The 21030-nt window shown below is 41.8% G+C and overlaps 1 protein-coding gene across 1 annotated transcript in view; it reads left to right on the top strand.

Annotated features, from left to right (window-relative positions):
- The first annotated feature begins 241 nt into the window (after positions 1-241).
- PITPNM2 (phosphatidylinositol transfer protein membrane associated 2) overlaps positions 242-21030 on the top strand; it is a 65225-nt gene continuing 44436 nt past the window's right edge. Inside the window, exons 1-4 of the mRNA XM_029087081.1 lie at positions 242-411; positions 16957-17171; positions 18826-18947; positions 20610-20843. Of these exons, the coding sequence (XP_028942914.1) occupies positions 367-411; positions 16957-17171; positions 18826-18947; positions 20610-20843 (616 nt within the window). The 5' untranslated portion in view covers positions 242-366. The remainder of the gene's footprint in view (positions 412-16956; positions 17172-18825; positions 18948-20609; positions 20844-21030) is intronic.

Raw genomic sequence — 21030 nt, 5'->3', positions numbered from 1 at the left:
GTCAGGAGGGTAATAGCTTTGATGGTATCCTCTGAAGCAAATCAAAATTCTTCTAAAAGATTCTGTTCAGTTTGATACCAAGGGTCTGGTAGCTCTCCAGGGATTCTTCTCTCTGCTATTAAGCTTATTGCTATTATAAAAATTAATGTTTCTGTGTTGATTTTTTTTTTTTTAATAGGATGTTCTCCAATAACGGAAAATAACTGCTTCTCTTTTTTCTTTCTCTCTCTCTCTGTTTCAGGGATCCTCAATGCATTTGCTTCCCATTATTTAAGGAGCCTTTACTAAAAGCTTCTGGATTGTGTTTCTAAGCGGAGAAAAGAGTTTTGAATTCAAAATGCTCATAAAGGAATTTTTTTTTTTCCGATGAGCGTGGAAGAATATCGGATCGCGCAGCTGTACATGATACAGGTCAGTAATATTTTGGCCCGTGTGATGGGTGCAGGCTAATGCAGGGCTTTGTGGGAGAGTAGAGTATTGCTGTTAGAATTCCATATTTTAAATTTGAAGTTTGCTGTGTGCTTATAAAGGAGCAGGAGGGAAAAGTAATACAGACTGCAATTTATGACTTGTCCTTAAATTAGAGAACCTCTGGTTGACCTACCCGGGGAAACGATGGCTCAGGGATAGGCTATCCTACAGAAAGAAGCACTGAGCCTAGGTGTGTGGGTACCCACCTGAAGTGATAAAGCTGTAGGGCTTAAGCGGCCACTGCTTCCCAGTTGGGCTGTGGTTACTGGTCATGCCAGTTCCAGCTGCAAACCAAAAGCTCGTGCTCTTTTCTTGGGAAGAAAGAGCCTAGAATAAATTTGAGAAAGTAAACCAAACTTCACAACATTGAATTTAGGGGATGAAAAAAAATGTCTAGAAATCTAGATGTAGTATGTCTTTGCTTATGTACCACTAGGAAACAGATACTAATCAGTTTAGACATAAAACTTAGATTATTTTTAATAGGCTTCTGAATACTGATGGGAATTTCTGTTGAATTCCCTGTCTTTAATAAAGCAGTTAATTAAAATGTTGGGGTTTTTGTAACTCAAATCCTCTGTGTCCATATCCTCCCACTGTTTGAAATTCAACCAGGAGCATTTTTAAAAGAAAATTAATCTGAAGTATTATTTCATTGTCCCACACTTTAAATAAAATTTAATTGTTCTCATCCAGCAAAACACACATCTAATATTGAGTTTGCAGTAGAACTCTGCTTTCTGTGGCAGGATGAAGTGATGCTAGAAAAACCTGCTTTGGCTTAAAACCTAAAATGAATTAAGAGGGAAAAAAAAAAAGATCCCTCCAGGAAACCCCCAAAACCAAAGCAAAAGCACAACTCCCCATTTTTCCCCCACACATCCAACTGTGTTCCTTTAAGTACTCCTGCACTTGGACTTGACTGTTAAAACAGTGCACAGTGTGTGTTTTACAGTAATAAAAGTCAAATTCCTTTTTCTGACACAAATGTAAAGCGTGTGTCATCTTTGGATGTACCTAAATGTTAGTATAAATGAGTAACATTTTTCTTAGGTGGCTTCATTTTTGTGTATCTCTTCCTGATGCTGTAGCTGCTTTGAATATTGTTGTAATTATTTTGTTACAACTTTTTCTTCCAAATTTGACTCAGCTTTTGAATAAAGGGCCGGTTGATGTGTATTAGCTATGCAGAACTTGTCAGCGAGAGGCAGAGCGTACAGGAGAATGATCTGATTAAGAAGGAGGAGCCCACCTGATTTAAGGAGGATGAATCATTAACTGGGCAGTGTCTGTGGGGGGTTCCTGAGAGATGTGGAGGACTTGGCCAGAGTGCTAAATTTGCTGTTTACTTTCAGAAGTTAAAAGATTTGGGTTTATGTCATTAATGCAGGACACTGGATTCCACTTTGTTCACCTGACAGTGATTTTTGACCATATCAAAGGACATGGTAAGCCATTTAGAGTTTCATGCAAGGGGAAGTTCACTGGCCCAGGAAACTACTTGAGAAACTACACCTCCAAATTGCCATCTAGCCCTGCTTCAGACCTCCTCTAATTTTCTAGTGCACTGATATGCAGCAAAGTAAGGTTTCTTCTTAGAATCAGGTTCAATGGCTGGTGTCAAGTCAGGATGGACAGACTGAATATAGTCCAGGATGCAGGTGAGGTAGAGAAGTGCATGACAAACAGGTGACTCGTACATAGTGTGTGCAAGTAGTACAAGAGGAAAAGTTAGCTGTGCTTTCTATTGAAAATACCAGTCTCGGCTCAAATTGGAAAAAAAGAAGTAAAAAAGCCAGAAAACCCACTTAGGGAAGCATGTGGCGTTTATATTTTGCTTCTTAGTGTTTGATAGTGATCTGCTTCAACTCTTCCTGAAATTGGTGGAAAGATTCCTGCCAACTTCAGTGGGAGCTTTTCCTAGACCATAATACCAAATGTCTTTTTTTCTTCACTTTGATTTAAAAGTGGAGGCTTTGTCTTTGAGACAGGTGCTGGGGAGAGAGCAGTGGGGAAGAATGACTTCAGTTCTTTTCAGAGAACGAGAAAGTGCTTCGTGTCTGTCTTTTCATTTTTCTTCTGAAACGCCACAGAAGAAGCAAGTTCTGTATCTTGAACCCCCTTAGGGGAACAAGCTGAGATATCTGTATAAAACAGCAGTGTAGAGGCATTTCTTAGAAATTTTTGGCTGGAACGTGGAACAGAATGCTTTGAAGTAGATCCTGGGGAGATTCTTAAAAGCAAAAGGTTCATTTCAAAGACATTTGTTGTGTACAGCGTGGTGTCGTTATTGCTGGAGACACTAGTCAGCCTGGTCCTGTAAAGAAGCAGTTTTCCAACAGTGTAAAAAGGAGATGTCGCAGTTACTCCTGAAGGGTTTAGAGAGCCTTAAGCATGTACTTGAAGTTGATCACTCATTTAACTTTAAGCTCATGAGTGAAGAACCCCGTTAAACGCCAAACCAGTTGGTATAAAGTTACTCTTTTGAGAGCAATCAAATAATTTTTCTAGATTTCAGCATCCTCCAAATGGAAGTTTTTCCAAAAGGACCTTCTCACCTGAGGGATGAAGCAACTGGCCCATGCAGTTGATCTGGGAACCCTTTCTGTGGAAGTGGTGCCTCAAAGCCACGTGGGCAGGGATGTTCAGACTCAAGCTACAGTACTGCGGGCACTTCTCGAATGTGTTTTCATGGAGGTTTTTGCTTTGCAGTGGAAGGTCCTTTCATCTTCTTTCATGAGAGAACAGTCCTTCCTTCCTTCTTAGAAATCTTAACAAAAATTTCCACCAGATTTGATGTAAGCAGTATCGTACCCAAGTAACAAAGGATCATTCTGTTAAACTGGAACAGGCTGTACTCATATTTATTATGTTTACTGGATGGGAGAATTAAAATTGTGCAGTATATAATCCAGCATCTCTGGTTCTCTGCGCCACTAGGCAGGCGAGACAAGCAATAAATCATTGTGTGCGTGCCCATGTTGCTTTGTAATTCCTCTTATACTTAAAGTTCTCCAGGCTGGTCTATAAAGCTGTGAAAACTGAGGTGAATGGCCTGCTGCTTTGCTTTTTAATTTATTTTATTTTATTTTGGGGGAAGGGGAGCAACAAGTTTCTTCAGTGTGGCTTTCTGCTAGCTTCTGAAATATTATCTACAGAGACAGTGGATTCAGTTCTTTAAGTAGCACTTAAATTCTTCCATAAATAAGTTAATTTTACATTACAGCCAAGAGCTTAATGTGCCCTTGACTTGCTTGAAGCCTAGCAGATCTGAACGGAATTGTTTTTCTCTATTAAATTTTAGCCTATCAAGATCCATATTTTCATGGGAAACCTCTCACAGTGTTGTCAACGTGGTCGGGTTGGGAACCCTGGCTGCATTAGCTGCAGAGCAGTTAAGTCTCAGCTCTTCCATACACACAAAGGGGTTTTTTTATCATTGCTGAATTTTTGTCTTTTTTGCTATTCAAGTTAAAACATACTAAATTTTATATCTGAGCTTGGAACCAGTGATCTTCCTTCCTACTGTGACCTGGTTTTATTCGGGTACATAAAATAGGCAAAATATTTCAAAACAGTGAAATCATTCTTTGTACCTCTTTTCTGGACAATAGTTTTGTAGTGCAACTTTTCCCTAAAATCTGTATGCACATTTAAAAGTCTGTCCTGTTTCCAAGGGTGAGAGATCTTGAGATAAACTCAACCTTGAGAGTTGCCCATAGGACTGGGAGAGCTGCAGTTTGTTCTGGGGAAACTACTGTCTCCTACCTGAACATAAGCAGAAAGCAGCTAGAGATGAGCGCTGAAATGAGTTTCATGGAGCACAAACCAGTTACGGAGGGGACAGATCTGAGCATCTGTAGGGATTTCTTTCTTCCTGCAGAAATGCTGAACCAAGAACTCTGTCCTGGATGTCTCCTCTGACTCTGCACATCACATCAAAGGCCTGTGCAATACTTGTGTCTCTGTGAGGACTCCGAAGCCTGTTGGGCACAGAGGACAGGACCATTCTGTGTTACACATTAAATAGATCTTAAGAAAAATTCTCTTAATTCTTCCTCTTCTAAGTGTCCTGCATGTTTGTGTCTCAACAGCTGTCCCTTCCTGTACCACTTGCTTCCTGTTCCTGTGTGTTTAGGGAACTTACCTTTCTGTTTGCCTCCCCCGCACCCTAGGAACAACGCACAATTTAATATTAAGTCTCTCTCTCATAAAAGCTTGTATTCCAGTATCTGAATGCATTTGTCAGAAAGATCAGTATGTTATTAGCCAAAGGTCAGTCCATTTATCACCTTAATACCGTTCATTACTGTGGTTCCATATGCCGTGAGATTCCGACAGGCCGTTGCCCTTCTGACCCTTACATAAGAAGAGAGAATTCCTGTTGTTATTAAATCTTATTTTTATACCAGTGTGCATAGCTTACTTTCTCTGCTGTAAATAACTCCAGCCCTCATTTTCTCCATGCAGTTTTTGCTGAGTACTTGTGACCTTCCTCCCAAAGATAGCGTACTTTAAAAATATTCTTCTGAACCTAGTGATCGCCTTTTGAGGATGAGACTTATTTTAAGGTGCTGCGTCATCCTTGTAAGCTAATAATGGTAATGCTTCATCACTCAGCACCGAGACAGTTCACGACTGGGGAAGGACTCTGGCCCCTCTTGGAGGCAATCTGTTAAAGAGGACCCATCTGCTCAGCACCGTCTGCTGGATATGGGCAGGATCCTGGGAATTGAGGGCTCTTCTCATCTTTTAACATGAGCCTCTTCTTCTACAGTCTCTCAGGGCTTTGCATTTATTGCCTTCTCTGAAAAATCAAATCATGTTTCCAAGCATCCACGGTGTGCTGTACTCAGCTGTTGTGACTGCTGATGGAGTACCCTGAGTTGCTTTACTCCTTTCTGAGGGATCGTGGTTTGCCGTCATCTCGGTCTCCAGACCCCTGCACTGTCCTGTTTTCTCCTTGGTTTGCATGTAGCTCTCAAGTAGCACCTTCGAGAGTAGACTTAAAATTATGTGCTTGGTGGTGGTAATTCTTGAGGCCACGTCCTGATATCTGGGTACAAAAGTTGTGTCCCTTAAACTGTTAGCTATGCTTGGTAACTGCCAACAGGCTCAGCAGATGGTGAAAGATTGATTGAGTGGGGGAAAACAAACTAACCCTTCATCTCTGGACACTGAAGAACAGGATGGCTGATTATTTTTGTTTCATTTGCAGATGCCTTGGCCATCTGGACAGATAGACATATATGCTTTCATTTCAAAAGCAGGTGACACAGCTCCAGAGACCCTGGAAGATTCACAAGTCTAAAAGCAAAAGCTTGGTTTGAAGCTTTTCTGCCAATTTCTATGCTGCAGCATTCAAAACCTGTGACTTCTATGTTCTCTGTTCTTTCTCTGCTTTTCATAACCTTTTCTTTGTGATCATGAGGGCTTGCATCCTTTTGAAAGAGGAGAATAAGGCACTCTTAGTTCCTTAGCTTTGAGAACAAGGGAGGTACAGGTACATTCAGGACTACCAGACTTGGGGGCTAATTTGCACAGGTGACAGTGACACCCATCTGGGTTAGCATTTTAGGAAAACATACAGAAATAGCAAACATCTTTTTTACCTTTACTTTTTTCTCATTTTGTAGTCATTCTCCTGGAACAGTTCTCAACTGACTGTTACTCCATAGCTGGTGAAAAAAAAAAGATTGATTTTAGAGTAGTGAACTATGTTGCCTTAACAGTTCGTGTGTTCTCTTTCTCTGACAAAACTGAGTGAAGCTGAGATAAGGTTATAACACAAATTGTTTCAAACTTCAGATTTGTACTGGTTTTAATACAGGACGCAGCACTGATAATCCTACTGGGCTTGTGGCTGTCAAAAATCCTTTTTCCTTCTTTATTCTTACATAAGAAAATTGTGTGGACAAAATCTTGACGGTTGACCCAGATAGGATTCTCACTATTTCAAATACCTGAAGGCAAGTAATGAATTAAGTATTAGGAAAACTGTGGGGATTTCTTTAAGCCAGCCCTCTGGTATTTTAGCTTACAGGCTATTGGGTTCCTAAGATCTAAGGGATGTAGTCAGAGCATCAGAATTGATGCAGAACACTCTGAGTCGAAATTTCATCTCAGACTCACAATATAATAATGGACAACATGCTCTACCTGCCTTTAAACTAGGGGCAGTAATTCTCACAGACAGCGTCTGTGGAATAGTTAATACAGTGAAAAATCAGTTTAAAGACAGGGAAGGAAATACTCAAGGTAAGATGAAATACTGAGCTGGAAGTAGAGTAGACATTTTGAAAAATGGAGCGTGTGGGGTAAACAAGTTTGAGGTATCTCCATAATAAAGTGATTCCTAATTCATGTGCCTCTGGCACATCCAGCCCTGGCTCCGTAGGAGTGTGACTGCGTGTCTCTGAAAGGCAGAGTGATTAATGAGTGGCCATGAGAATGGTTCTCTTAATGCTGTAAATTATTTATAGTCCTGCACAATTGATTGTCCCCAAAATATTCTGGTTTTGTACAAACAGCTTCATTAACATCTAGACCTAATTCTAAATAATGGCAGCGCGTACAGCATTTGTACAAACTGGTGCTGTGCATATTTCTGCTCTGTCTTGCTGGAGTCTGCTGCTGACAGCCTGTCCTGCCTTTAGCTTGTAGGGGTTTTTTTAGGAATGTGTTTTATCTTACAGGGAAAGCAGCCAAGCGTGATGGTGCTGCAGATGTGGCACAGGTAACCTGCACTTGCTTGCGTGAGAATGGTCCCTTCTTCAGGGCCTTCTGCATGCTCAGCTGTGCTCTGCTTCTGCTGGCAGGAAGTCTTAAAGGATTTGGAGCTGGAAATCCAAAGGGAGGAGGTTCTTGCAGCCTGGCTGCAGTGCCAAGGTCTGACCCTCACCTCAATCAGCTCTCAGGACACTAATGTACCTCCCATCAGAAAGCAGCTCTACATGTGCTTCTCTCTGACAAGAAGACCCTTCATGAGTGACATCCTCTTCTTTCTTCTTGTGTGCTTGATATCTCCTTGGAGGCGGCACTGCACAGTGATTGAAGCACGGCACAAAAGGCCAGCAGTTCCTGTGTGATAGTCCCAATTCTTGCTTGGTAAACTTGAGGGAAGAGCCCCATAATATCCCTGCTGCAGACAGGGAAGTGATCAGATGACACCTCCATGCAGAGTTGGGAAGGACCCGAAGGGGAACCCTCCTGGACAGCAAAGTTTTAGGTCTCTGTGAAATGTCTCCATGTTGATAGGGCTGTCCTCTTTGGCCAGCTGATACAGCAGCCTGGGAAGTGGCAGTCTTCTCACAGCATTATGACTAGGTTTCTACCAGGTTGGAGAGTCTTCTGGTTTCCCTCCACATACCTTTACAACTCTCTCTCTCTCTCTCTCTCATTTTAGAACTCCTTTTGTTTGATTTTTAGGACTCCTTTTGTTTTTGTTTTTTTTTTCAACTGGATAGCAGGAACACTTAAGACCAGGTTTTATGTTCAGCTGGTGAAGCGCTGGTGTTTGGGGGAAGGCGTATTGCTTAGATGGAACGAAGCACCGCGCATTGCCCAGCCATTGATCAAACCTAGAAGGAGGATGATTAAAACAGCTGCTCTCTTGTCTTTATTAATAAAGCCATTGTCAAGGAACAGATTTCTTTTCCCTCTCCCAGAGTTTCAGGTCATACCTATCTGTACAGTGCAATGAGGCTCGGAGTCAAAGTGCTGTTGTAAAGCCTTATGTTCTGATGGTTATCTTGTTGACTTAAACTAACCTTCCTTTGCTAAATAAGTATTGACACTGGCCTTTCATGTTTTGTTTTGTTTTTTTTTAACAGGACTAATTGGATTAAAATAATTGTCATGTGTGAAGGATGCATGTTAGAGCGCAAAGGGCACACGGAAACCTCAGCGGTGGGCACCATGGTTACTAGTGACATCACTTGGTTTGCTGTTAACAGTAATGATTTGTGTGTAGCGCTGAAGCCTGAGTGAAGATGGCCTAAACTAAACCCAGTGGATTGCTGATGCAGTCCCATTGCCATGGAAACAGATGTTGCAGTTTAAAGTTGCTCGCATTCATAATGTGATGCACATGGTATAAACAAAAACACAGTCCTGTGGCGACCACAACTTCTGAAAGGATGTGAATAGTGTTACTGGAGAGAGTGGGAAATCTCATTGCAGTTGGACTTGGTTTGCTGTTAAGGCAGTGCCAGCTTAATTGAGCTTAATGAGATACAGTAACCCTTGGCTTTCAGTGACAAGAACAAAACTCACAGGTTCCTTATTGTCCTCCAGCAATTCTGTTACTGAAGGACTGTGAGTCCAATTTGATGTGGATTGTTTCCGATTTGTACATTACAAAAATACAGGCCCAAAAGTACTATTAAAACCCATCCCTGGGGGAACAGGGCTCCTAGCTCCTGCCTACTTTTAGTATTATCTTTCCAATATAACCAAGACTGTGCTCAACTCCTGCAAAACAGGAGCAGAGAAGCTTCCCTGTTTGAGGACTGTTTTGCTGTATTTTAGTAAAGGTCGCTGCTCAAGCCCAATGAAGAAGATGCCTCATCATGGTTAGGATGCTGAAACGGGGCTTGAAAGATCTGGGTACTAGACACAGCCCTGCCAGCAGCTCTGTGTCTTCAGGTTGCTTTCTCCCTCTTCAAAATGTTGCTCTCTTCTTGATTCCATCATCTTTAACGCGAGAGGACTCGGCTATTCTGGCTGTGGCACAAAAGTCTTTGACAGCAAAAAGTTGTGTGTGCTGTTCTACTTCAGCACTCTAATGCATTAATAACAATAAGGGTGATTTTTATTTCTAATTTAATTGGTGTAACTTCCTGCTTGCTCTTAGAACATATTATGCCCTGATAAAATTATGTTGGTTTTGATCTGATCAGAAGTTCTCCTTCTTGGCTTCTGGAAGAATGGAATAGTACCATCTCCTCTGCTCCCTTCTTTCACAGTGGAAAAAAAGCTGTTTGCTCAGGTATCACCCTGATAATGGTGATATGATTTTAATTGAGTGTTTCAGGTCTTTGACACACACATTTTGAAAAGAAAAACCAAACATAAAAACCAGCTTGGGATGTATGACTTTACTGTACTTTTAGCGTAAACCAACATTTTGTTTTCCTAGTTAAAAGACCTGATTTTTGATTACCTGCAGTAAGCACTGACCATGAATGGTGCCTGGTCTATCAGATATCTCTATCAGCAGGCAGAAGGTTGTCGGTGGTGAAAGCAGATTGCTGGTAATGAATTAGATGTCAGTTCAAATGCTGAGAAAGGAGTGGTTAACAGAACACAGAGCTGAGTCATACCGCAGCAAGAGACAGCTGAGGGGAGAACGGATACACCCGTGTGCATGCACATCGTCACTGTACGTGGACAAAAATCCTGGGCTGGGAAAATGTGTTAAGAATAAACCATGCATTAGTTTTGGGGACCTTTTGGTATTTTCCAGTATATTATTGGCTTTCTGGTTTTATGTGGTGTTTAATTCTGGTTTGCAGCAGCTATGGCTGAAACTGTGCATCTGTTGTCGTGCTGTTTTATCTGTGGTGTGTGAATGCTCGTGTTGGCACAGTAAGGCCAGATATGTGGCTGAGGCTAACAGGCCGTGTTGCTTATAACCTCACCCAGCATCTCTGTAAAAGGCTGTCACCAGTTGTAGTCTAACTGGTACCTCGGCACATGCAGCTTCTGCTCTTGCACAGTGCCTGTGGGTAGGAGATGATGACGGCTGGTGGGCAGCTGCCTGGAGCACGTTGAGGAAGGCAGTTGATGATGGGAAGAAGGCAATGCTTTGGAAAATCCATCAGAAGAGTGAAATCTCTGTCAGTCTAAATAAAGTCCATCTGGAGATAGCTGGAAATATTTTTCCCTTAATGTATGGGAGAGATTGAAAACAAGTAGTTTATTCCTCTCCCACTGTAAACTTTGTTACTCAACCCTTTATATTTTAGGAACCTTTACTTCCTTTCTACAACTGAACAGAAAATAAATGTGTATATATATATAAAAATAAGTCTAGTTAGTGACACCAGGTGTTAAAAGCTATCCAGTGATGGCAGGAGTCATCCATCCTCAGTAACTTCAGGCATTTTGTTGTCTGCTGGGTTGTGTGAGGCAATTTAGGTTTTTGCTGGTTCCCAAAGGACAGGTCTGTTTCTGGGGACTTAATTGGCATTTGTGATAGCCTTAGCATCCAAAAGAATAAAAATATAGTAATTGGTCATAGAGAATGTTTTCTCAGCCTCCCATGCCACAACAATACAAGCAAGTATGTTAGCAGGATCCTCTTGGGATATTTGCTGTCATGTTCTTATTCAGTAGTTCCATAGATGCCTTTGTTTGCTGTCATTGTTAACTGAGTCCATCAACCAGCTGTAAACTTCTTGTATCCTTATCTGTGTTTAAATGGGATAAAAAAATCCCAAGACTTCAGTGTTATTCTCATGGATTCTCCAAGAATTTGACTGGACTATCAAAATACCCTGTAATACTCCCAAATGGGAGGTGGAGGAAAAAAACAACCAAACAAACAAAATCTTCTGTTTATTGTTTCCAGACAATTATTTGTGTCTTCATTATTCATGGATGATAGGTCTACCAAGCACAGCGCTGTCAGTCTTCATAATTTGAATAATCAAAAAATAAATCAAAACTCTCACGGGCCATTGAGGTGGGCCACTAGCACTGTGTAAATACATTGCTGTGATGTACCAAGAAACTTCATCGTGAAGCTAAAGCGTGTCAACCTTTTGTTACCACTGTCGAACTTATTTAGATTGAGGGGGTTATACTGTAAACAATAATCCGTGGTAAACATGGTAAGATTATAGCTACAATCTATTTTTAAAAGCTAGAACAGTGCCTGGGTCACCTGTTATCACCATGCAACCTGCCCTGTCGTTACTGTTCTCTGCAGTACCATTGCAGTGCTCAAAGTAGTAAATTACAATAATAATTTTTAAAAACCCAAACTTCAGGAGAAACTAAACCTCTGAGCCACTTGCAGTGGTGCTGTAGGCTTTGCAGAGATTCTCCATGTATGGACCGGAGCCCATGTGTGACCTGTGCTTTACTCTGAGGCTGAAACACGGGGAGAAGGACTCTGTTGGTTTACGGTAATATTCTTCTTGGTGGCCTTCTGAGCAATACAGTTGGTTGGTGGGGCTGGTTTTTCTTCTAATTCACAAAAAGCAAAAAAACTGCAAGTTTCATTTCCTCAGCATGACTTCTGTATTTCTCCAGCTGATACGATAAGGCATCTCTTAGCTGTTTTCTCCAGTATTATGCATTCTTGTGCTGTGAACGCTCAGTTCTTCCAGCTGTAGTGAGACTCCTCAAGTTGTGGGGGGTTCTATTTTTCTGTTCCCATCAGCTGTCATTTCTTTACTGAGCTGTACCTCACTAAAAAAAAAAAATATACACAAGTTGTGTTTAGTCACCTGGTCCCACTCAGCTGTGCCAGGACAAGTTTGCTGGACTGGGGCTCTGCAAGATGTGCTTCATGTTGGTAGGTGGTAGCGGGGCACATTGCTGACTGGGAAATGAGGACAGAAGATCTGAGAACTAATCAACCTGCCTTTGCTAGTGAAAAGCTTTGTTTACAGCTGTTTGTCTCCTGTGGTGAAGGGCAGATGATAAATGGGGTTAGGCTAGCCCAATGTTTAGATGACATTCATGGGAATTATTAATCTATGATTGTTATGGTGAGGTCATGTGCTGTGTCCCATGCTATGCTGCTGTGCCAAAAGATTTATTTTAATAGAAGCCTTTAAGTAACTGGCATTCTTGCTAATCACGGTGCATCTGCTTCTCTGGGTTCCCTGTTATGAGTAATTTAATGCTATTACTTTAGCTAGAAGGGATCTGTGTCACCATCTGTCCTGGAAAGCTATTGATGAGGCTGTGCAGAACATGGAGTGTCATCAGCAGAAGAAAGGGACTTCTAAAGGGATGGCTGGATTTCCTATTGTAATACAATATAAGACGGTTTATTCTGATTATGGCTTAGATAATTTGCATACAAAGGCTGTTAACTACTCTTTGATTTTGCTGGGGACCATTCCTCAGATATTTATGTAGAGTGAAGATACTGTTGTCAGGTAGCAGCAAGAAGTAATAACGCAGGTAATGTGGTAAATAAAGTCTCTACTTGTCATGGGTCTTACGAGGCTGAAATCTTCCAGACTGACCCTCAAATGCCTGCACATCTGCCACTCCCAGCAGACAGATATTCTTTGGAGAGGGCTTGCCAGACACTTTTTTTCAAGCCAAATGCTTTCCAATCGATGGTTATTTTTTAATTGTTGTTTACAGACCACTTCCTTGTAACAAGCCCTATCCGTGCTGTAGCTGAGTCACAATAGACGTGAAGAGGCTATATGGTTGAAAAGCAAATTGCTCTTGGCTTCCCTAAGTGCTGTGCTTTCACAGTGCCACTTACGCGTAAAGTATCATCCTGGTGTCGAGTGCGTGTGGCTCGTGTCTTTATTGTCTGAGAAACTTACCTTCTTTTTGTCTTTGTGAGTGGTTAGCAATTGTACTGTTCACCATCTAACCTGACTTGTTCGATCCTTCCTGACCTCAGCACATCTTGTTTTCTCTTGGCAAGTTAACTGGTAAGTATGAGATCCTGCCAGGCAGGGAAGGAGCTTCCTGTGGGTTTATGGTGTGGAGTTTTTCTTTGATCATACTGTCCTTCCCAGTGATAAGTTATGTTGTGGTTTGAGTATAAATTGGCCTGGCTCAGAGATAGTTTGGGATACAAACTTTGCAGCTCTGATGTGTTTGTCATGCAAAGGTGCAGCTCTTATTTCTCATTCATCTTAGAAAATGTTCTTGCTGTCACTTATTGTATCTTGTGTAGGACCAAAATTTGCTTAAGGCTTGCAGCTGGGGTGAAAAATGCTGTGGGCTGGAGTTGGTCATCTGGAAAGGCTGAAGGAGGAAGCATACACTGCTAAGAGAATAGGGTTTGTGGTCTCCTGCAGGTGCATATGAAGTGAATAAAATAACCAGAAATCAGAATTGGGATGTGAACTTAATTCCGCAAACAGTCTCGGTTAATTTGGGTTTTTCCCTTCTTCCTTCCCTCACCGAGCGTTGGGACCACCCAGTGCCACCCCACACATCAGCAATCAAACAGCTCTGTCTGAGAAGCTCAGTGTTAGCATTACTAGGTCATGTGGAAAAGCTGCTTATGAAAGTAATCATGTAAAGCAAAAATTGGCCGATCTTGCAGGTTCACCAGCGTTCTAGCTGTAGGATGAGAACCAGGCAGCTCGTCTTCGTGCAGGGAGACTTTCTTAAAGCTGGCTCAACAGGGGAAGGAAAGCGGAGAATGTTAGTGTTGGCTGAATGTGTCTGAGCTATCACAACTGCTGGGCTTCAAACCAAACAGGTTTGAAGAGACATTCTCTTGAGCATGGATCTGGCTCCATAGTGTGTGAAAGAACTGGAGTTTGTTTTTCTGAACTGCTTCAGATGTAAACTATTTCTTCTTGTGTTTGGGGGGGGGGGAAGATAGATTCCTCAGTTGAAACATAGGCAGAGAGTAAGGATGTTTCATCCCCAAAGACAAGTAATACTGATGAGGGCATGGATCAGAACAGTTCTGTGTCCCATTCACCCCAGCTTGAATCCTCTTCTCATGGAGAAGTCACATGGTTCAGGAGACCATCAGAGCTTGGCTTTGCTTTGAATGCTTGTCTTTGGTCTTGTCAAATAGATCAAGTTGAGGAGAAACCTCCTGCTTTGATCCATCTTCAATCCATCAGGAGACACAACAGAAGAAAACAGAGGGGTTTTTGGGAAGCATATTAAGCAAAGGTGGTATTTCAGGGTGGGGTGCCAGGGGCTTCGATGAAAGGAAACACATACTGCAGGAGAGCTCCCTGGCTGCTGCTGATCTGTTTGATGGGAGCTGAAGTGAGAATCAGCAGCACAAGGTGTTGAACCTTCCAGCTTATAACCAGGGTCATGGAAGCAGCTGACCCCTTGCATGGCCCTCTGAAGAGCTTTAAGGGGTGGAGAGCTGTCAGAGGAAGACAAGGCATATCTTGGATGTAGCTTTGAAAGGAAAAGTGTGAAATCACATTCTGAGGAAGCAAGCCTAGAGAGTGTTTTGATCCATTTTTATGTCAGCTATCAGTATTAAAACAAAAGAAATCTTCAGAGCTCGGGTTTTCCAGTGCAATACAAGCATTTGCAGACCTGGGAATGCAATTATTCAGTGTAGGTCCAGCTTGGCACAGCCCTAGGAGGTGCTGAGTCCACTTGGTGCTGTGGATTTCTTTAGAAATTTAAAAACATCTAAATCTGTTTTGCTCCCACACAAGGACTTTCAGATTTGACTTGCAGTTGCTGGTGATTGTACAATCTAGAATAGAGTTTAAAATCCAGCCAATGTACAATTCTACATGTGATAATTTGGCACGAAGAGAACCCATATTTCCCCTGCTTCTGATTTCCACGTGCTTCTGCCATATAATAAAACTCTAGATCTCCATAATTTGTATCAACTGTTCAGAGCAGATGCTGTGGTATTTTTCTGTCTGACACATTTGCTATGCCTGCTGGGTTACTGCCTCTTCTGAGACCTTTGAATTAACCAGATTTTGGGGTCATCAAGATTATTTAATGTTATTGTCGTAAATATTTGTACAGGACTTGGTCAGTGCTTATATAAGAACTGAAAGACAGTAATTTGTTTTAAGAGAACGTGTGTTTTAATGAACTGCCAGCTGAATGTTAGATATAAACTGCAAAAAAAGTGCTTTTCTTTTGCAGGACTATTGCAGTTTGTGGAGTAAGAAAAAAAATGACTATTTAGATTGTCAGTTATTTAGATTTTTTTTTTCAGTTACAACTGTTTAAATTTAAAGTCGCTTGAGAGCTCTTTAAAAAGAGAGCTGTTTACTTCTCAATAGCTGTGTTGGCTTATCATCCTGTCCTCAAAAGACAAGAAGCTGATCTCTTGCATCTTATTAATCATCTTCTGTTAAACCATGTTATCCTTTGAATTGTTTGTATGCCAAAAATGAGAAGCTGTTGTTATGTTATATTTCACAGTTCATTCTTATCTAAAGTTCCTTTTTTTTTTTTTTTAATTAATTTCCAAAGAACTGTCCTCTCAAATACAAGCAACAAACTCAAAATACTAACAATATGAATCTGTTGTTTGGAAATGATGAAGGTTATACATCATCCAATCTGCTGAAATGTGTTAGAAATGAATAAATATTTGGTTTGCCTCTAGCTCTTCTTAGAAGCACTGAAATTAGTAGTTTTTTTATTGAAGGAATTTTTGCCAGGTTTCTCAATGAGGGACAATACTACAAAGAAGCCAAAATATAGAGGCTGCCAGGGGGTGCTGTGTGCATTCTGGCAAACTTGGGTTGTTTCTTCTAAATATCTTAATTAGCAGAGCAGAGTCTCCAGGCTGTTCTTGGAGACCTGCTGCCTTGCCAGACCACAAGCAACAAGCCCCCAGATCCTGTGGTTTTGGGTCATAAAATAGCCTTTAGTACTGTGTTGTTGCACCGAGCGTGTGTGTGATTCTTCACGCTCATACAGCACCACAAGAACGTGCCAAGTTGGACAAACTCCCCTTTGCCATGTCATCTGCTGATGTGACAGCTTTTTGTGCCGTTGGGTGGTTCACAGCTGGAGCCAAGGTTCACCGTGCTGGTGGGAAGAGTGATGTGTCACCTGTTGTAGGAGCAGGAATTGATGTGTCGTTAGGTCTTGTGGGAAAATAACGGAAGGTTGGTGAGGAGGATGGTGAACATGCTCAAGTGGCTTGCAGCTGAGGTGTAGAAAAACACATGTATCATCCTAATTGTTGTTTAGCCTTGTGTGTTGGACAAGTAGAACATCTGTGTTTAGATAACAGAGGCCTGTGATAGACTTAGAGGCGCCCTATTGAACATGCTTGAGATTCCTGCCCTGCTGTGGGAAAGATCAAAGCACAATAGTAAACAACACCTGCACCAATCCCTGATATACAGACAAAAACAGCAGGTTTGGTGATCCTCTAGCATGGACCAAGCTCCACGATGTGGAGCTGCTTGTGTACCTCTGCCCAGGTGCTGCCTCAGGGATCCCTCAGTTGGTCAGGTAACAAGAATAAATTTGCTTTTTGCATTTCATCCGTGGTTTTGTGGTTGTTCCTGGTGGCTAACACAGGTCCCCGTTCAAACTCTCTCTTAGTATCCAAATCCAGATTTTTACAGGATCCCTAATAAATCGGATCACTGTTCTTGTGTTGGCCAGATGAATCTCTAAACATTTTCATTATGATCTGTAGGTTTAGTGGTCTTACTGCCAGGCTGCTGCTACAGTTCTGCTGCCTGTATGAGAAGCTGCTCAAAAGGAGTCCTAGAAAACATCCCATATGGTTCAAGTGCTTTGAGACCTCGGTATGTACCATGCACTGGAAGGATTAATTGTGTGATATATTTTCCCTTTCAGAAAAAGAGCAGAGAAGAGACATGTGGGGAAGGCAGTGGAGTAGAGATCCTGGAGAACAGGCCATACATGGATGGGCCGGGAGGCAACGGGCAGTATACTCACAAAGTGTACCACATTGGTATGCACATACCCAGCTGGTTTCGGTCAATATTGCCCAAGGCAGCTCTGCGAGTCGAAGAGGAATCATGGAACGCATATCCTTACACAAGGACAAGGTGAAACTTAGGGAAATGTCCAGAGCTGTTTCCCTGCTTTAGAGAGGGGATTTGATACCACTCTGTGTGGCAACAGCATCTCTTCCATCTCCTGTAATATCCTTTAGAGAAACTGGGGTCAAGTCCTAGAATTCTTACACGGTGCTTAATCTCAGGAGTGCCAGTGTTGCCTGAGCTGACTGCAGACGTGCTTGAGAATTTGTGGCTGGTTGCTCTAGAACATGAGTTGTTTTGTCCATCAAAGCGTGGGAAATCTTGAATGGTTTTTATTTAGTCTTGTATCCCGCACTGCATGTTCTACTTAATGTTACAGATATCTGCTAGCTCAGTGAAGTTATAAATGTACACGATGATGGGCAGGTTGTCATGTCGAACGCTGTCAAGTAAGACAGGATTCGTTTGTGCTAGGGGGAGAGAAAAGTCCAAATAAATAAATAAATCTGGTGCTTCTTTTTTGGGAACTGTCTTACTGTCATTTAGCTAGAAAACAACAAACCTACATTCTATGGTTTTCACCCTGAGAAGGGAAGGGAGCCAGAGGCTCTGTGGAGCCCTCTGGGACCTCCTTGTTTTGGCTTATTTTGTCTGGGAGGACTTCAGATACCCTGGAATAAATAACCTTTATTCTATTTACTCTAGTTTAGAGCATTTGCCCTTTTCCAGGTTTCCAAGTCTGATACTGCTGTCATTTCTATTTACTATTTCATAATAAAAAGGCTCTGATGGATATTTTGAATTTTTTGTAATAAAAAATTTAGAAAAGTTTCATAGTTCCGTTTTTGCTGCTCCCTACAAGTAACATCAGTCTGAGGAAAGGTGGGGAGCCAGTGTCTCCATACAGGCAGTTGCTCATGACTAAATATAATGGAGCTGTCTAACTTTTCAGTGATTAAAGTCCACTTCCAGCCTGGTTTTTATCTGTTCTCTTGAAAGGCCTGTGAGTCAGTCACTTGGCCAGGAGATCTGGCCCTGTGAAGAATCAGTCCATATTTTATTCTGCCAGAGATTCCAGACAAGAGCTCTGCTTTTCTCCTGGTAGAGATGCATTTCCAGGGTGTCCTTGTGGTAGTATCTGTGTCATACCTGCAAGGATAACATAACTTGTTAGTCTAGCAGACCCAAAGTTCTCTCCTTGCTGAAAACTGCTTCTTTAAAGCAATCTGTCCTGATAATCTCCTCCTGGAGGAGCCGTTGTCAAACTAAATTGCAGGTTTTTGTCACTGTCTCTGCAAAGTGAGATGACCTGGTTGTCCCCTCAGGCTTTCTTCTGCCAGTGCTTGCTTGTTGCCACCCTGGAAAGTTTTTTCTTGGTCAGTGTGGGTGCTAAATTGCCAGTGACTGGGTCACATTGGTGTCTTCTCATGTGTAATCCATGTAACACCTCATGGGGAGCACACCCCTTTGATATGGGCTTGGAGTTTTACCAAACCAGAGCTATTCCAGTGAAGCCACATGACCAAGGTGAGCTCCTGTCTTAAGTTATTAAAGAAAATCTCTTTAATCTGTACAGTTGGTATTTTAAGCATATCTGAAGTAAAACACGAGTGAAGGCTGGCTTGGATTTGAGGCTGATTTTGTACATCTTAGGAAAGCATTTTCTCTGCTTGCCAAGCCAAGAGGGATTTACTCTAAGCTGCATTGTTCTCTCTTTCAGGTACACGTGTCCTTTTGTGGAGAAGTTCTCTATTGATATTGAGACATACTACAAAACTGATCCAGGAGAGCATGTCAACGTGTTCAACCTTTCTCCTGCAGAAAAAAGACAAACTGTTCTAGGTGAATAGCCTTTTTCTTTTACTTTGTCCTTTATTCTGCCTTTTTTTTTTTTTTCCCTTGGTATGTCCCATCTGCCAGTCCATCCCTCTCCAAACACCCACCTGCACCCCTGCAGGTGTCAGGCTGCAGGGTAGGGTTACATCAAGCAGAATCAGGACACCTGAATTCTCTTCTAGGCTTGATGTAAATCACATGGAAATAATTTGAGTCCTCCTATCTGTAAATTGAAGCTGATGCTTTCCTGTCTTATTTGTGCAGCTCCTGAGGGGAGTAAGACATCTAATGATGATTATTTGGGGATAATAAGTAGAAATAACCATAGAAAAGGGAAATATTGCTGTACAATTGTGTAACTTCTTTGTGTGTATGAAAATCACTCCTATCTGCACTTCTGAAACATGGTGTATTTAATTTTTGCTTCCTCTCCTTTTAGTCTTGCCCCCATGCAGGTTAACACTTGAGCTTCACAGCTGTCTTTGAAGGATCGGGTTAATGAGCTTTATATATGTAAGGATTGAATGAGAACAGGCAAAAGAAAGCTTCTTATTACAAGGCAGAGAATGGCAAGTGTCATAGTGATTCCTCTGTCTGTTGTGGGAGTGCTGGCAATTACAACCACACAGGACTGAAGCATCCCATGCTCTGAAGCTGCTGGGAGTGGCGAAGTCTTGAGCTCAGGCTGACTTCTGGCAGTCCCATGCTGCACTGGCTGTAGCAGAACCCTGGGAAGGACATCCAGTGGCTGCTCTGGCTCCTGGAGTACTGTTGATGTGCAGGACATGGCAGTAACCCCCTGCAATTGTACTTGAGTGTTACTTGATTTTTACTTCTTTGTTTTGAACTTCAGTTTGACTGTCTTCATTCCACAGCCTGTCTGATCAGGCTTTCAGTACTGAACAAATAGGCTTTAGTCATGCTACCTCACTGAGAAGTGTCAGAAGAGCTGTTGTTTCTTGCCCTTCAACCCAAACTTCAGATGTTTCTGCTGAGGTCTGGGGTTGGGGTTGCAGATCTTTAAAATGTGTTCATTCACTCCAGTTTCCATTTCTCCATTGTTGAAGCTATACTGCAAGAACAACCCTGTTGAAGCGTTAACTAGAACAATTTGGATTTACATTAAACTCTCTGCCTTCTGTAGTACATCTGGTGTAAGAACGACATGTGAGGAGTTACCACTAACCTCACTTGATGGACTCCAAAGATAAGTCATTCAGTGGGTTGTGTCTTTTCCATAACAGTGCTAAGAAAGGGCAGGTGTATTTAGCTGTCTCAGACAAGACAGAGCTGTAACACTGTGAGTGATATTAGAAAAGCTGAAAGATGGAATGTGCAAAAGGTCTTTTTGGAGCTGGAAAGATGAACTGAGTGGATCTGCCAGAGCACTGTGGATCTGCAATCACTGTGGGCAAAAACATCTATTTGGAGCAGAGCCTCTGTTTGCTGGAACTGTGCGTACTAGTTCCTCTGGCAGAGCTGATCACTGCCCAGCAGCAATGTATAAACAATTTAAATATCAGATGTTTAAGTGTAAGTAAAAAGAAACTAAATTGCTGTAATGCTTCTGGTACTTGCTAAAACAGAAATAACTCCTGAAAAAAATGGTATTTTCTTCTTTCCTTTAGGAAAAGGAAATGTCTAACTCTTTCTGTTCTCTTTCTATAGATCCTATTGATATTGTTAAAGATCCTATCCCTCCACATGAATACAAAGCTGAGGAGGATCCAAAGCTCTATAAATCAGTGAAGACTAAAAGAGGCCCCCTCTCAGAAGACTGGATTCAAGAGTACAAGAATAACCCTGGAAAATACCCCATCATGTGTGCATATAAACTGTGTAAAGTCGAGTTCAGATACTGGGGGATGCAGTCGAAAATTGAGCGGTTTATCCATGATGTTGGTGAGCATTTATAGTCTTGCAAAGTTCACTGTCTGAATTGAAACACAAAGGTGAGGTATGTGTAGTGTATCATATCCTGAGACATGTCTGTAAAGAGATTTTCAGATCAGACTACTCCTTTGCAGAGCTGTGGGTCAGTTCAGAAAAAATCAGGTTATTCTGTCACTTATAATCCTGGTGTGTGTGA

This window comes from Antrostomus carolinensis, unplaced genomic scaffold (genome assembly GCF_000700745.2).
Source record: "Antrostomus carolinensis isolate BGI_N321 unplaced genomic scaffold, ASM70074v2 scaffold32179, whole genome shotgun sequence".
Taxonomy (NCBI): Eukaryota; Metazoa; Chordata; class Aves; order Caprimulgiformes; family Caprimulgidae; genus Antrostomus; species Antrostomus carolinensis.
This window is presented reverse-complemented; position numbering and strand designations above follow the sequence as displayed.